The sequence below is a fragment of the Musca domestica genome, unplaced genomic scaffold, assembly GCF_030504385.1.
Source record: "Musca domestica strain aabys unplaced genomic scaffold, Musca_domestica.polishedcontigs.V.1.1 286, whole genome shotgun sequence".
NCBI classification, from domain to species: Eukaryota; Metazoa; Arthropoda; class Insecta; order Diptera; family Muscidae; genus Musca; species Musca domestica.
The window spans coordinates 100452-113720 of NW_026712295.1; the positions used below are offsets into that span (position 1 = coordinate 100452).

General features: G+C 33.9%; 1 protein-coding gene across 2 annotated transcripts in view; it reads left to right on the top strand.

The window, feature by feature from the left end:
* The window catches only part of LOC101900836 (carboxypeptidase D), a 75237-nt gene that overhangs the window by 26167 nt on the left and 35801 nt on the right, over window positions 1-13269 (top strand). Inside the window, exon 1 of one of the 2 annotated variants that reach the window (XM_059124378.1) lies at window positions 6396-8374. The exons of the other annotated variant lie outside the window; for it this stretch is intronic. Within the exon in view, the coding sequence (XP_058980361.1) occupies window positions 7841-8374 (534 nt within the window). The 5' untranslated portion in view covers window positions 6396-7840. Of the gene's footprint in view, window positions 1-6395; window positions 8375-13269 lie in introns of those variants that run through there. 2 annotated transcript variants of the gene reach the window in all.

Consider the following 13269-nt stretch of genomic DNA (forward strand, 5'->3'; position numbering starts at 1 on the left):
ATAACTTCAAACCAATGTTCAGACATTGTCTTCTTAGAGCTATAACATTAAAAATAGCCAGCCGATTTGGATAAAGTTGTTTGATTTCGAGAGATAAATGCCAAGACTATAATTTTTATAAAATTTGTTATCATAACTATTCAAATTCTAGAGATATCGCCAAAAAAGTGAAATTTCTAAACAATGATAACTTCAAACAAATGTTTCGTCGTTGTTCCTTGGCAGCTGTAAATTTTAAAATACCCGGCCGATTTGGATAAAGTTGCTTGATTTTGAGAGATAAATACCAAGTCTATGATTTTAATAAATTTCATTATCATAACTATCCAAATTCTAGAGATATCGCCAAAAAAGTGGAATTACTAAAAAATGATAACTTCAAATAAATGTTTCGTCATTGTCCTCTGGGAGCTATAAGTTTTAAAATACCAAGCCGATTTGGATAAATTTGTTTGAATTTGAGAGATAAATACCCTGAGGCTGAGATTTTTCTAAATTATATGGCCATAACTATTGAAATTCTAGAGATATGGCCCATAAAGTTCTGTTACTCAAAATTGTTAATTTCTGACAAATTTCCCGTCATTGTCCCCTTGCAGCTATAAGTCTTGAAATTATCAACCGATTTGGATAAAATTGCTTGATTTTGAAACATAAATCCCTGGGATAAGATTTTTATGAATTTTATTATCATAACTATTCAAGTTCTAGAGATATCGCCAAAAATTGCAATTGCTAAAAAATGATAACTTCAAACCAATGTTCCGACATTGTCCTCTAGGAGCTATACATTTTAAAATACCCAGCCGATTTGGATAAATTTGTTTGAATTTGAGAGATAAATACCCGGGCTGAGATTTTTATAAATTACATTGTCATAACTATTCAAATTCTAGAGATATCGCCCATAAAGTTCTGTTACTCAAAATTTGTTAATAACTGACAATTTTCCATCAATGTCCTCTAGGAGCTATAAATTTTAAAATACCCAGCCGATTTAGATAAAGTTGCTTGATTTTGAAACATAAATCCCTGGGCTAAGATCTTTATAAATTACATTGTCATAATTATTCAACTTCTAGAGATATCGCCAAAGAATTCTCATTACTTAAGAATTTTTATTTTCAACATATATTCCGTCATTGTCCTGTTTGAGCTATAATTTTTTAAATAGTCAACGGATTCTAACAAAACTGCATGGCTTTGAAAGATAAATGTCTGGGCAACATTTTTTATGAATTATTTGGCCATAACTATTCAAATTGTAGAGATATCGCCAAAAAAAGTGTAATTACTAAAAAATGATAACTTCAAATAAAAGTTTCGTCATTGTACTCTGGGAGCTATAAGTTTTAAAATTGTCAACCGATTTGGATAAATTTGGTTGATTTTGAAAGATAAATCCCTGGACTATGATTTTTATAAATTACATTGTCATAACTATTCAAATTCTAGAGATATTGCCAAAAAAAGTACAATTACTAAAAAATGATAACTTCAAACCAATGTTTAGACATTGTCCTCTTAGAGCTATAACTTTAAAAATAGCCAGCCGATTTGGATAAAGTTGATTAATTTTGAAAGATTACACTGCGGTTAAGATTGATTTAAATTATATTATCGTAACTATTGAAATTCTAGAGATATGACCCATAAAGTTCTGTTACCCAAAATTGTAAACTTTTGACAAATTTCCCGTCATTGTCCTCTAGCAGCTATAAGTCTTGAAATTGTCAGCCGATTTGGATAAAATAGCTTGGTTCTGAAAAATAAATATCCGGGTTAAGATTTTTATAAATTATGTGGCCATAACTATTCAAATTCTAGAGATATCACCAATAAGGGTCTGTTACTCAAAATTGTTAATTTCTGACAAATTTTTCGAAATTGTCCTCTAGAAGCTATCAGTTTAAAAATTGTCAGCCGATTTTAAGTATGTTTCTTGATTTCGAAAGATAAATACCAGGGCTATGATTTTTATAAATTATACTGTCATAACTATTCAAATTCTAGAGATATTGCCAAGAAATTGCAATTACTAAAAAATGATCACTTCAAACAAATGTTTCGTCATTGTCCTCTGGGAGCTATACATTTTAAAATAGCCAGCCGATTATAATAAAATTACTTGATTTCGAAAGATAAATACCTGGACTAAGATTGTTATGAATTATGTGGCCATAACTATTGAAATTGTAGAGATATGACGCAATATTCCATTCGGCAAATATTGAAAAATGAGGTCGGGGTAAAGCCATTGAAATTTCAAAAAGTGCAAGAACATACACCGCATCGGAAAGAAAATAGACTCAAAAGAGCTAAAGTGTTGCTTCGCTTGGCCGAAAAGGGGTGAACTGCCGAATTTGGTTTTCTCCGATGAGAAAACATTCTTTATCCAGCAGTTTGTAAAGAAACAAAATGATCGTGTTTACTTGCCAAAGAGGTCAGCTAAAAATGTGCACCTTCGGTTGGCCATCAGAACTCAAGCGCCGGCCATGGTGATGGTGTGGGCCGCCATAACAGCCGATGGTCGCTCTCCGCTTGTATTAATCGACCGTGGCATCAGAATAAATGACGAATATTATGGCGAAAATATTCTGGAGGGTGTATTAAAGTCTTGGCCACGCAAAAGTTTTGGCCATAGACCTTGGACATTCCAACAGGAAGCAACATCGCACTTAGCACTTCGGTTGGCGACCAGAACTCAAGCGCACGCCATGGTGACGGTATGGACTGCCATAAATACCGATGGTCGCTCTCCGCTTGTATTAATCGACCGTGGCATCAGAATAAATGCCGAATATTATCGCGAAAATATTCCTTGGGCATGCTAACATTTTGGCCGCAGACCTTGGACATTCCAACTGGAAGCACCATCGCAGCTAGGCACCATCGCATTCAGTACGCGCCACCCAAGAATGGTTACAAAATGAGGGTTTCTCGCTTCATTTCCAGCGCATAATGACCACCAAAATCTCCGGATACCAATCCATTGGACTATTGTGTCTGGAGTATTTTGGAGAGCAAGGTTGGCGCTCTAAAAACTACCAAAGTGTTGATCACCTCAAAGAAGCGCTTCGCCGCGAATGGGCCAAAATACCGCATAGGGTAGTGTGTGACGGTTTCATTGGCCGTTTGAAGGCTATAGTTCTTGCCAAAGGTGTGAAAAATTTTTATTCTAAAATTTGATGCTATTTCCGATATTTTTTGCTTTCATTCAATAAAATTTAGAAAAAAAATTAAATTAATAAAAATTTTAAAAAAATGTAAAAAGTATGGCGTTTGGCAATTTTTTAATCTCACCCTGTAAATTATTGTATTATCATAACTATTTAAATTCTAGAGATATCGCCCTAAAAAGTTCAATGACTAAAATCCCTTTTAAATATCATGTTCTCAGGTACCATATGTTGCACATCTCACTCGATTAGCTTTTCCTAAGTCAAGCTTCAAACTTTTGCTAGGCTTGCACGAAAGCTTGTCTAACTAATTTTAAAAGAGAAAAAGACTCTCTTTCGTTGTCACATGAAAAGCTTTCCCAACTCTCTTCAATTTAAGACAACATTTGCCCCTCTCCCTCCCTTCCTCTCTTTTCCCCTTGAAAATTTATTGTTTACATTTTTTGGTAAACATTTAAAACTAAGCGCAATTCGAAGACTACCCTGTGTTTGATCTCGATGCGTGCGTGCCAAAAGAAAAAAGATCGTTAACTCAAAAATTGGGCCATACCAATTAGCAAATTTTATGGCTAGCCAATATGGCAAATTTAATCCAGTTTCCATTTCCACTACTGATAACGAGTCATATGTAAATAGGTATGTCTATTTATAAAATACCACCAATAAGTCCCGCCGAACTGATAAGGAAATGATTGAATCCATCCATTAGTTTCCGTTTCACTCTATTTGCGAACATTACAACTTTGCCCCTAGCTTGAAATTAGGTTTCTTTTTATTTTTATTGCTGCGAAATAATCGCCTAATGTAACAGCAGTTCATCTAACGCTGATAACGCTCTGGGCTCAGAACCCGTTCCGTATTACTTTTTTATTACGTTTTTATTTGAAACTCATTTGTAGAGGAGAGGAGGCTTGCAAAAAAAAACAAAACCTACAGCAACAACGGGCTTTGTTTGTTGGTTCACATGCCAACATGTGTATGTACCTGTGTAGGTGTGTGTGGGCAGCAGACATCAACTGAGATATGTAAACAGAGAGGGGTTTTTTCTCAACATAACATCATTTTTGTTGAGAAACATAATTTCAGCTGAAAAAGAGAAGGAGAGCGTGTGAGAGCAAATTGGCAATGGTGATAATGCGCAGAGAGTAGGTTTTGTAGTTTGCATTGTGTCTGCTTTTGAAAACAGTGCTGCCACACTTAAATTTTAATAATTCCCCAAAACAAAATTGATAATCTCCAAAAAAATGAGTTGACAATTTAGAAAAATTATCATTTTTAGTAAAAATCAATCATTCCCAAAATATATATCCAAAATGTTCATGGAAAAAAGGAGTGACTTAAGTCCTCGACTGGCTTTTTTTCCGTAAAAGAACGAAGGAGTTTAGGGTCGGCCCATAATTCATGCTTGTTCACCCTAACCCCGTTTTTATACCCTCCACCCATGGTACAATAAAAAGGTAAGGTAGAGCTAACAGCTGATTACAATTTTTTTCTAAGTGTGCCGACTTCTGCCAATTTTGTGTATGTATTAATTGTTTTGAAAAATGAAAAAAAAAAAAAATATTTTCAAAACCAATGATTGGAAGACACATGAATTGCGGCTCGCGCATTAAAGCTATTAACCAGTATAGCCATGAAATTGAAAGGTTGAACAGTTAGAATCATATTTTTGAGAGAAAAATCCAGACATTTTATTAATTTTTCCCGCTTCTTAGCTCAATTAAAAAATGAGGAAAAATATGAAAAAATGAAAAAAATAAATTTGAATGAGTCTGGCAGAAAGCGGGAATAGCCTCAGGGCTGTATTTTTGTAGTTTTACGAAGCTGTTCTACCTCCTTATTGTACCATGCCTCCACCTTGGAAAGAAGGGTATATTAAATTTGTCATTCCCTTTGTAACATCCTTAAATATTCGTCGTAGACCCAATAAAGTATATATATTCATAATCAGCATAAAAATCTAAGTCAATTTATGTCTTATTTATGAAATCACGATACAGCCCACATTATTTGATGTAGAGCGCCAAAATTTAGCAGAGCAATTTGTATCGTGTCTAGGATGGTTGGTATTGAAAATAAGATATATCGGTAATCGTTTTGGTATAGTCCGCATATAAGGGTACCTTCCGATTTTCGGTATTTTGATCATATTTGCCACGTTTTTTCACGGATTTGTCGGAAAATTGGTATTTGTAGGTCATAACGGGTCCTAGTTCGTGTGGCGAGATATTGAAGGTACCCCATATAACGATACCTCCCGATATTAGGTATTTTTTAATGGTTTTTGCCACATTTTTTCACGGATTTGTCTAAAAATTGATATTTGTTGCTCGTACCTCCCGATATTAGGTATTTTTAATGGTTTTTTGCTACATTTTTTCACTGATTTGTCTAAAAATTAGTATTTGTGGGTATTAATGGGTTCTAGCTCCTTTGGGGAAACATCGGTATTTTGATTATTTTTGGCACATTTTCCCATGAATATGTCTAAAAATTGGTATTTGTGGGTCATAATGGGTTCTAATGTTTCCTTTAGCCTAAGGTGAAGGGTATTAAAATTTGGCCCGGAAGAACTTAATATTTTTTTACTTGTTTCTTTTACGGAGGAGCCAGCCCATGATTTAAACCTGTAAAAATGCTTTCTTTGCATTCTCACCTTTAAATTATCACAAGTAAAAAATATTTCGTTGTTTTTTGATGCCATAACTTTTACAATAGACCTAAGACCTTCTTATTTCGGCAAAATACTCTAGTATAAGGTCAACGGAAGTCAAAATTCAATAAATCTATTAATAGACTTGCGGTATCGAAAAGTCGAACTCGGGGTTTTTTCTTGTTTTATATAACGCATCTGCTCCTGAGGTCTTTCTGATGGTCTTTTTGATCTAGACGATGTTGAATTAACAAGTGTGAGGCATTTTTAAAAAATTCTTTTTATTTATTATTCTTTTATTTATCTATTTAATATCAATTTCTGCCAAATATTTAAAAAGTTACTCTATTTTCGTGCTCTTGTGAAGAAGTTTACTCTCTTTTACATTTGCCATAAAATTCCATTCTATAATTTATTATTACTTATTCTATATTTATTATTCTATTATTCATTTATTCTTTAATTAAAAATCCAATTTCCAATTGTAATGAAATTATCCCCAAATTTGTCTAATAGTCCCATTTGATGTGGCAACATTGCCATTAGCTACCCCTGTCAAAACAAATGCGCTCTCACAATATTTTGCAAACACTCGCTCTCCCTATCTCAAATTCTCTGGGATTCTCTTGCAAACAAATGACAAACAAAACCTTACAATGCGCCTGCATTCTTTTGCTGCTGCCGTTGTTGTTGTTGTTGTTTGTTTTTGGAGCTGTTATTAAAAGTTATGGAATACAGACTTACTAAGCATGTCGGTCTGGCTGTCAACCTAACGAATCGACCAACCAACCAGCCAATGTTATGAACAAAAATCCCACCGTTAAATGGCTCTGATGTTGTATTCCCATTCATCAGTCAGTTATTTGTACTTAGGCCTGAGAGTAGTAGCAGCAAGTTAACGCGGATACGGATAGGCAGCTAGTTTGAAACAAAAAACTTAAATTTAGCAGCGGCTAAAATCAATAGAGCAGGCAGCAGTAGCAGCTCACCACAAGCTCTAAATAAAACACAGGTCAATGTGTGAAGCGAACAAAAAAAAACTTTGCTATTCTAGACGTGTAGAGCGTGAATAACAATCGAGCAAGTGAAACGCAACGAAGAAGAAGCAGAACATTAAGGAAAAAGTAGAAAAAAAATAAAACTCCTTCGAAATAAAAGTTCATCTAAAATCCCACTCGTGTCTATTAAATTAACATAAAATTGTTAATTTGGTTGTTTGTTAACTCATGCCAAAGTGAAACATTTGTAGCATAATCAACAGCTAAGAATTCCAGAATTCCAAACACATCCGTATATCTACCTATCTATCCAACAAAAAGACTTCCGTAAGGTTAACAGACAAAAAAAACAACAAAATAAGAAAATAATTAAAGACTTGCGTTTTAAGTATACCAAAGATTTATTTATTTTAAATGTAAACGTTGTTCCGTTTAAAAAAAATAACTTCGTCTTTAAAAAAATAAAAAATACAAAACCTGCAGAGAAAGTGTATCCATTAAATTCCTGGAAATTCTATAAGAAATTAATCAGAAATTTACAACAATAACAACAGCAAGTATCTATACAATTTGCCACCCACGCACACATTCGATAAGGATTAAGGAAACGAGAAGATAAACGTCAGCGACGACATAGAAAAATAAAGCAACAATTTTCGAACAAAACTCGCCACACTCCCATCACAAAATTAAATAGAGAGGGGGTTCATGCCACCCAATAAAACCCTCTATTGTGAATTGCCTTCTAACGGCGATAAGGAATATTAATAACTCACAACAAACACAGCAACAACAACAAGATTAGTAGACGACGTAAACCCCAGTTGAAACACGTCAAACCACCCACACAAATATCACACAAGTGTAACAGCTGTTACTCTCCCCCAAATACGCACTTTCTCTCACTCGTGCTCTCTCTCGCTCCCCCATACTAGAGGGTTTTTGCAATACTTGGCAAAAAGGAACACGAAAAAAAAACAAGAAGAAGCAGCACTCCACAAAGCCACACAATGTTGACATTCAATTCAACGAGACACCTACATTCGGCGTCATCCACGACGACGACGTCTCGTCGTCGTCATCATCATCTTCTTCGTTATTCATTTGCATTATGCTGTTTTCTTGTTGTTGTGATTATTGGCATACCAAGTTTATGTCAAGGTTATATTATTAAAGAAGATGAAAGTTTTCTCCAGCAACCCTACTATGCCTCACAGGGTGATATTGAGGATCTATTTGCTCGTTTGGCCAAACAATTTCCAGAAAATGCCCAGGTCGAAACAATTGGTCGCAGTTTGGAGGGAAGATCTTTGGTATTGCTACGCATTGGCAGGAATATGCGTCAACGTAATCTGCTGACACCCATGGTCAAATACATTGGCAATATGCATGGTGACGAAACAATTGGCCGCCAGATGTTGGTCTATTTGGCCCAGTATCTGCTGTATAACTATCAAACGAATTTCGATGTTGCCGAATTGGTGAACACAACGGATATTTATTTGATGCCAACCATGAATCCGGATGGTTTTGAAAGGTCACAGGTAATTTTCACATAACACACGCATTTTCAAATATGAAAAAATTTTAATCGGCTTTACATTGAAATTAGGCCTGAATTTTTCCATTTGTTGAAATGGCAGCAGCTGTTCACTTCATTTTTGTTGTTCTTTGCCCCTTCACACGTACTACTCAGATGTGGTGAGTGGTGGAGGTTTGATTTGATTTCCCCTTCTCTCTCATTAGATGAGTTAATGTTTTGGCGGGTTTATTGACAACTTAATTTTCTTTTATTAAATTTATGGGCTTAATATCTTTCACAAAACTGTTTTTTTTTTTTCACAAATTCCATTAAAATATTTCATTCCTTTCATTGTTGGAAGAAGAATTTAGAAGAAATTAGTTTTTGGCGGTTCTTTTGACACATTGATTTTATTTTATTAATTATTGATCATATTTATGTAAATATTTTGTATTTAATTTTCTTAACTGCTGCTGCTACAGATTCCCTGGGATTGGGATTTTTACTTGCCCTCTTCCTCACAAATTCCCATTGAAAATTTGTCTGTTTTCGTTTGTTTTGCAAATGATAACAGCTGCTTTCAAAGTTACTGCCTTCTAACTTCTTTCGTGTCCCACTCTCTCCTCTCTCTCGCTCTTCCTCTCACACGTATATTAGGTGATGTGTTGGCGGTTTTTTTTTGTTATTTTTTGCTTTTTCATTGATGGGCAAATGGGTGGAAATTATGTATGTATTTATTTATTAAATTTCCTCAACTGTTGCTTGTTGTTGATAGTTTTTCACAGAATTTTCCATAGAATTATTTTTTTTTTATTTTACACATTATCCCTTTGCTTGTAAATTCCACAATTGATAACGAAAGGTCAGTGCATTATGGGCATTCCCTGTCTCTCTCTCTCTCCCTCACACACACAGAAAAATGAGGTGAGGTGTTAATTTGATTTCATTAAATTATGTACATATGTATTTTCTTAACGGCTGCCGGATTGTTTTTTTGTTAAATATTTTATTGGGTCCACACATCAATACTTTTTCACAAGTTATTTCTTTTATAATTGTGTTCCGTGTTAATTTCTGCAACAGATGACCACTGGCGGCTTTGCTGTCATTCTAACGTCTCTCAGCTCAACCGCTCTCTCACACATTGAGTTACGTGAGGAATTTGTGTTTTTTTATATTTTTGCAAGAAATTTGTGTAATATTTTAATTGGGTTGTTATTTTCCAACTTGTTTGTTGTTGTTAATTGTGTTCCCCCTGGGAAATATGAGATAATTTTGGCTTAAATAAAGCTAAGCAGCAAAAAATAATAACCATTGAAAATGTTGGTTCTCAGTGAGTAAATGGAAAACGATAAGGAGTGAAAAAATGAAGTGTGCTACAGACCATGTAATTTGTAGAGATTGCTTTGACAATACTGACTGTTGCTTTTAGGTTTGATAATTGCTGTTAAGGCTTCTTAGGCGAACAAACATGGTAGAAGAATACAGGTAGATGCATCAACGTTTGGGAACATTGATATGTCAAAAAAATTTAATGTTTTTTTTTTTCAAATATAAGTAAATTTTTGTATGTTTTCTTATACGACGTCATTCGGAGGTTATTATAATTTGCCTTTTCCAACATTTTTTACAAATTTAATCAAATTTTCATTCAACATTTTCCCATTCTAAAATTGGTTTGACATTTCATTGTCCCAGCAGCTGTGTCGATGCGTCTACCTATATTCTTCTACCATGGGAACAAAGTAGTTTTAGGTTGACTTACACTGCCTTTACACGGTGGCATTTTTCAACCATGCCATTTTTTTGTTGGTAAAAGGTGTAGAGAAACAAGGATAGAAGAAAAAATGGCACGATAAACCACCGCACAGGGGTACATGCCATTTTCTTTGCATTTCTCTTTTTGCTTCTTTCGAAATTTTTATGATTTTGACATTTGAAAATTAATTGGAAGTTTTAAAAAGTAAAAAAAAAGAAAGTTAAAATAAAAGTTAATAATTTTAATAAATATGTGGACAAGATCGACAATAACTTTTTCCATAATTTCTTCTTTAGATTCACACATTTAATTTTAAATCACTTCTTTATAAATATCTATTACAAACAATTAGCACAACAATACAGATCTATACGAAATACAGAATAAAATAAAATGTCAGAAAGAATGCCAAGCACTAATATAATAAAATGCCACCGTGTAAAGGCGCGAAGATTTACGCAGAAATTTTAAAAGAGAATTGATAAAAATGCCACCGTGTAAAGGCAGTGTTAGTTCGATTTTGGCCCTGCGCTCCTTTGTTTTTTTTTTTTTTTTTTTGAAGGCGAAGCCAGCCGATGACTTAAGCCAGTCAAAAAGCGTTTTATGTATTCTCACATTTATTTGTGTTTCCTTTGCAAATATAAAACCTAAACAAATGAATTAAATTATTGTTTCTTAGTATTTACTCACTGAAAAACCAATAAGATTTAAAAAAATATGCCATATAATGGTACCCTCGATATTCGGTATTTTGATAATTTAAACCACATTTTTCAATGGAATTGTCTGAAATTCTACACAAGGAATTTTCCGTGAGTAATTTACCCCCGAAAAAGAAATTTCTATATAGGTCCGCGATATCGTACATCCCCACATATAACTATACCTCCCGACATTCGGTATTTTGATAATTTTAGTCATAGTTTTCAATGGAATAGTCTGAAATTCTACACAAGGAGTTCCTCTCTGAGTACTTTACCCCCTGAACTCTACGTTTTAGTATAGCATCCATATAACGTCACTCCGAGGTATTCGGTATTTCCAGGATATTCGAGACCTTGTTCATCAGAACTGAGTCAAATTTCGTATTTGAAGTTCGCAATGGATACTACAACCTGCGACGGAAAATTGTCTATGCAGGTCCACATCTTAGTATAGCCCCCATACACCCGTACCTCCCTTTATTCGGTATTTTGATGATATTAGCATCATTATTCACCGGATCCGTGTCAAATTTCGCATTTCAAGTTCGGAACCGTTACTACAGCCTATGACAAGAAAAATTACTTATCCAGCACCACGTCTTCGTATAGCTCCCATATGAAGGTTTTCATTTGAGCGGTATTTTTAGACGTATTTTTTTTGACATTTTTCAAGTTCCTTTCGAATGGTGGAGGGTATAAACAGTTCGACTTAGCTGCTATTTTACCTTTCTTTTCCTGATTTATACTAGGCGAATTTACACGCGGCAAATTTTTATTGTTCTCTTTTGAACTTGCCTCTTGCATTTATACAAGGCAATTATTTTTAGAAATTCTCTTTTTTATTATAACCTTTTCTGGCATTTTTATTTATATTTTTGTATTATAAAAACGCAGAAGGAATTGCAGTACCAGAATTTTATTTCCCATATTTTCCATATACCCATCCTCCTACAAACAAAGAATTGGGGCCAGAAAACTTGTCTAGTAAAAATTCTGACTTACACCAGGCGATTTGTTTTTAGGCAAGTTTTGTTTTTCTTGCATTTGCCATTTTCATTTTCTTCAATTTCCATGCGCATTGTTAGAACTAGCTCCAAATAGTTCCATTCACGTATTTGTTTCTTTGAACTAGTTCATTTGGGGACAACACAACTCAGCTGCTTGACACTTGTTAATTTTTTCGTTTAACTTCACTACTGTGTGAATGTGAGTCGCTTTTTCCATCTTTTTTTTCAGAAATGTTGCATCCTCGTGTTTTTTGGTCCATTTTTGTTTTTCATTGCATTTGTCATTTTCTGTTTCCTCAATTTCCATGCGCATTATTAGAACTAGTTCCAAAGGTTCCATTCAGGTATTTGTTTCTTTGAACTAGTTCATTTGGGAACAACACAACTCAGCTGCTTGGCATTTGTTCATTTTTTTTGTCTTATTTTAACACCATTCTTGTGTAAATGCGAGTTGCTGTTTTTCATAATTTCCAGAAATGTTGCATGCTCCGGATTCTCGGTCCACATTTATAAACATATTTATATAAATATATTTCAAAACTTGCTACTTTGATATTTAACACTTGCCAAGGACTACATAAATCTTTAACGGTGCGCCATAAATCCAGCAAAACTTATCTCTTCTCTTCTTCTTTTTCTTTATTTTATGGACATTTCATTTAAATTGGTTGTTGTCACCATCAAAATTTGGTAGCCGGATAACGTGACTTTCATTTCGGTTTTCGGCTGAATTTTGGCATGCAAGTCAAAGACACAATTAAATGTTAAATAATTTCAGAGCACACACGAAAACATAAAACGCTCTACAATGCGGGATAACTGAAAAAAAAAACAACAACGAAACAAAGCCGAAAAAAATCAATTATAAGGCCAAAAGCGTTTTATGGTGAAATTATTTAACTCATTGGACATTTTTTTTTTTTAATTTTTTTGATAGCTTTTCGGTTTTGAATAGAGGAAAAGATTTAGCATGGAACGTGTTTTAACTGGAAATTGTTGAAAAAACTAAAGCAAAAACAAATGAAACCAAATGGAATTCCTTCAAAAATTATTGGATCCAAATGGTTAGTTAGGCCAACGCTTATTTGCTTTTTAAATATGGCATACACGTTTGTGACGTTGTTTTATGTTTGACATTGATTTTTGCCCAACAACAACAAAAACAATATTTACAAAATTTTCGATTTCAAGCGAAAAATAAGCGTTCAACTTTTGTGTACGCACAAAATATGGATCAATGAACTGTTAATATCACCTTTACAGGTTATTAGGTGACCGTATCAAATGACAAAAAAATTAAAGAAAAACCGAAAATAAAATCAAAATGTCACAAAAAATAAATAAAAATTAAATGTAAATATTAAATTATAGTTTGTGTGTGTGTAAAATATTCTTAAAAGTTTTTTGGTTTCAGTGGAGATTTTGTTTGTTTATTTCTCTTTTGTTT